We start from the raw sequence: 3,005 nt of genomic DNA, 5'->3' as shown, positions 1-3,005 counted from the left end.
TATAACGATCACTGTGTTGTACCTGAAAGTTCGTTGCTTTTGATTAGCGTAATCAAAGTGTTTTCATTAATTTTTATGTAAGTATAGTTTGTATACAATATTAAGCTAGTTTCAGGTATAAAACACATTGATTCAACATTTATATACATTACAATGTGATTGCCGCACCAAGTCTAGTAATCATCTGTGACCATGAGGACTTATCACAATATTGTTGGCTATATTATCTTATTCAATTTTTTTATTGGACTCTTTCAAATAAGAATTGGATATTTGTATAGAAACTGACTGTTTTCCATTTATTCTTACATGTATTATAAAAGGGTTGTGGAGAATGAATAATGTTCATTAGTTTTGTGTGGTCCAAAATGTCAGTCTACAGTGTTCCCTCCATCGCTTTAATAATTTTTCAAATTGAAGAATAATTGACATAACACATTATATTAATTTCAGGAGTACCACATAATGATTCTGTATTTGTATATATTGCATTATGACCTCCACAGTATGTCTGGTTAACATCAGTCACAACAATAGTTACATTTTATTTCTTGTCATAGGAACAATTAAAACATACACTCTACTTCTAAGTACACAAAACAGTATTAACTATAGTCACCATACTGTGCTTTATACCACAACCATTCCCCTTTTCTGTTTTCAATTTTATTCATGAAAGAATTGAGTATGACACAGAATTTTTTATGTGTCTTCACATAGAAAAGAAAACTGTAATGAGAAATGGGACTAGAGATATTCTAAAGGAGACCAGACATACACGAAATACGGAAATAGTTCCTTGATTCCAAAATATAGAAGGTAGCATTTATGCTAGGTTACAAATGCTGTCTTGTGGGAAAATTAGTCATGATACTTTTCCTATATCCTGGTAGTCGTCTCCACCACATGGAACTAGGGAACCTCACAAGATTTTCAGAATTTCTTCTTCTGGGATTATCAGAGGAGCCAGGACTGCAGCCCCTCATATTTGGGCTTTTCCTCTCCATGTACCTGATCACTGTGTTGGGAAACCTTCTCATGATCTTGGCCGTCAGCTCAGACTCCCACCTCCACACGCCCATGTACTTCTTCCTCTCCAACCTGTCCTTGGTAGACATCTGTTTCACCTCCGCCACCGTCCCAAAGATGCTGTGGAACATCCAGACACAGAGCAAAGTCATAACCTATAAAGGCTGTATCACCCAGATGTATTTTTTCGTATTGTTTGGGGGACTGGACAACTTCCTTCTGACTGTGATGGCCTATGACCGGTTTGTGGCCATCTGCCACCCCCTGCACTACATGGTCATCATGAACCCCCGGCTCTGTGGACTGTTGCTTCTGATGTCCTGGATCATGAGTGCCCTGCATTCCTTGTTGGAAAGCTTAATGGTGTTGAGACTGTCTTTCTATTCAGATTTAGAAATACCACACTTTTTCTGTGAACTCAATCAGATGGTCCAACTTGCCTATTCCAACACCTTTCTTAACAACATGGTGATGTATTTTGGAGCTGTTTTCCTGGGTGGTGGTCCCTTTGTTTGTATCCTTTACTCTTACTCTAAGATAGTAGCCTCCATCTGTGGAATCCCATCAGCTCAGGGGAAGTATAAAGCATTTTCTGCCTGTGCGTCTCACCTCTTGGTTGTCTCCTTTTTTTATGGGACAATCCTAGGAGTGTATCTCAGCTCAGCTGTTACCCACAGCTCACACTCAAGTGCAGCAGCCTCAGTGATGTACACCGTGGTCACACCCATGCTGAACCCCTTCATCTACAGTCTCAGGAACAAAGACCTTAAGAGTGCTCTGAAAAGATTGCTTGGAATGGCAGCTATGAAAGGACAGATAGTTCTAGGGCTGAAGAAATGCACATGACAGCTGGACCCAAAGCCTCAGAGCCAGATGCTGTGATTTTTAGATCAGGTTGTGTAAGTAGAATGTACTCTCTCTGCTCATTTTATGGATTTTCTTTTTCTATGATTTCTATATAATTTAATTGTATCACTTTATTAATTTTTTGATTTTGTGAGATCTGACAGCTTTTCCTTTGCTGTTTTTCTCTTTTTGCAAATGATTCCCAACCTTGGATGAAATATTTGGAAATACCCATTTATCTCATGAGTCTACATGGATTTCTTAAGAACAATTTTTTTAACAAAATTTATCATTCTGCATAAATTTTCTTTCATTTTACTAAAGAACAATCATGAGTTGTACTACTTCTGTTGAAATAAAGTGCACTTGGTAATCAAAGCCATTTATATCATTTCATAGTAGAGAAAAATTTAAAAGCTTAGTTTAACCCTGTTCGTACTTCATTTCTTCATATATCACTACTATAGCTGCTCTTTCTGAAAATGTAGACTTTAACATACAGTGTGCTATAAGAGGTCCCTGGCTTCTCTTCCCTCTTTAGAACCCTGTATCTTATTTAGCTTGGTGTCCATATTCTTACCATAGTCACTGATGAACTGACAAACACATACATGTCTCCAATTCTAGTTGATGTTGGAACACAAATTTCTATAAATTGTTTGACATAATATTCCCTTCAGGTCAGAGATGATTTTAAGTGTGAGGAAGCAAAACCTTAAGTCAGACATTTATGACTGTGCAAGCTATTTTTTTCATGGTATATGTTTACTGATTGATGTATGTGAGATCAGTGTTCATATGTAAAGGGATTTATCAATTTGATGCTTTGCTTGGCGTAATGATGTTTTCTATTAAACTATCTTCTGCGTCCACTATGATTCCCTCTATAGTTCTAAATGAAGCATCTCACCCTACCCTAACTATTGTCATAACCACTAAAATTTTAGGGAATTAAAATATCATTCATTACGTAAGCTAATATGTGATCTATAGATAAGTGATATATGTACTAGTACATGAGTGACCAAAGAATGACACACTAGGGAGCTTGGATTCCTGTCCTGTTCTGTGATTATGGCATAAGTGTTGCACAAACATGCATATCCTTTCAACCTTTTCTGGTTACCTAC

General features: G+C 37.0%; 1 protein-coding gene across 1 annotated transcript; it reads left to right on the top strand.

The window, feature by feature from the left end:
• Positions 1-906: 906 nt before the first annotated feature.
• LOC102758565 (olfactory receptor-like protein OLF4) lies at positions 907-1,875 on the top strand. Its single transcript, XM_006767735.1, has one exon. The coding sequence runs from the start codon at positions 907-909 to the stop codon at positions 1,873-1,875; it is 969 nt and encodes a 322-aa protein (XP_006767798.1).
• Positions 1,876-3,005: the final 1,130 nt, after the last annotated feature.

The sequence above is a fragment of the Myotis davidii genome, unplaced genomic scaffold, assembly GCF_000327345.1.
Source record: "Myotis davidii unplaced genomic scaffold, ASM32734v1 scaffold1603, whole genome shotgun sequence".
NCBI lineage: Eukaryota > Metazoa > Chordata > Mammalia > Chiroptera > Vespertilionidae > Myotis > Myotis davidii.
The sequence above is the reverse complement of the archived record's forward strand: the minus strand, read 5'-3'. Positions and strand labels throughout refer to the sequence as shown.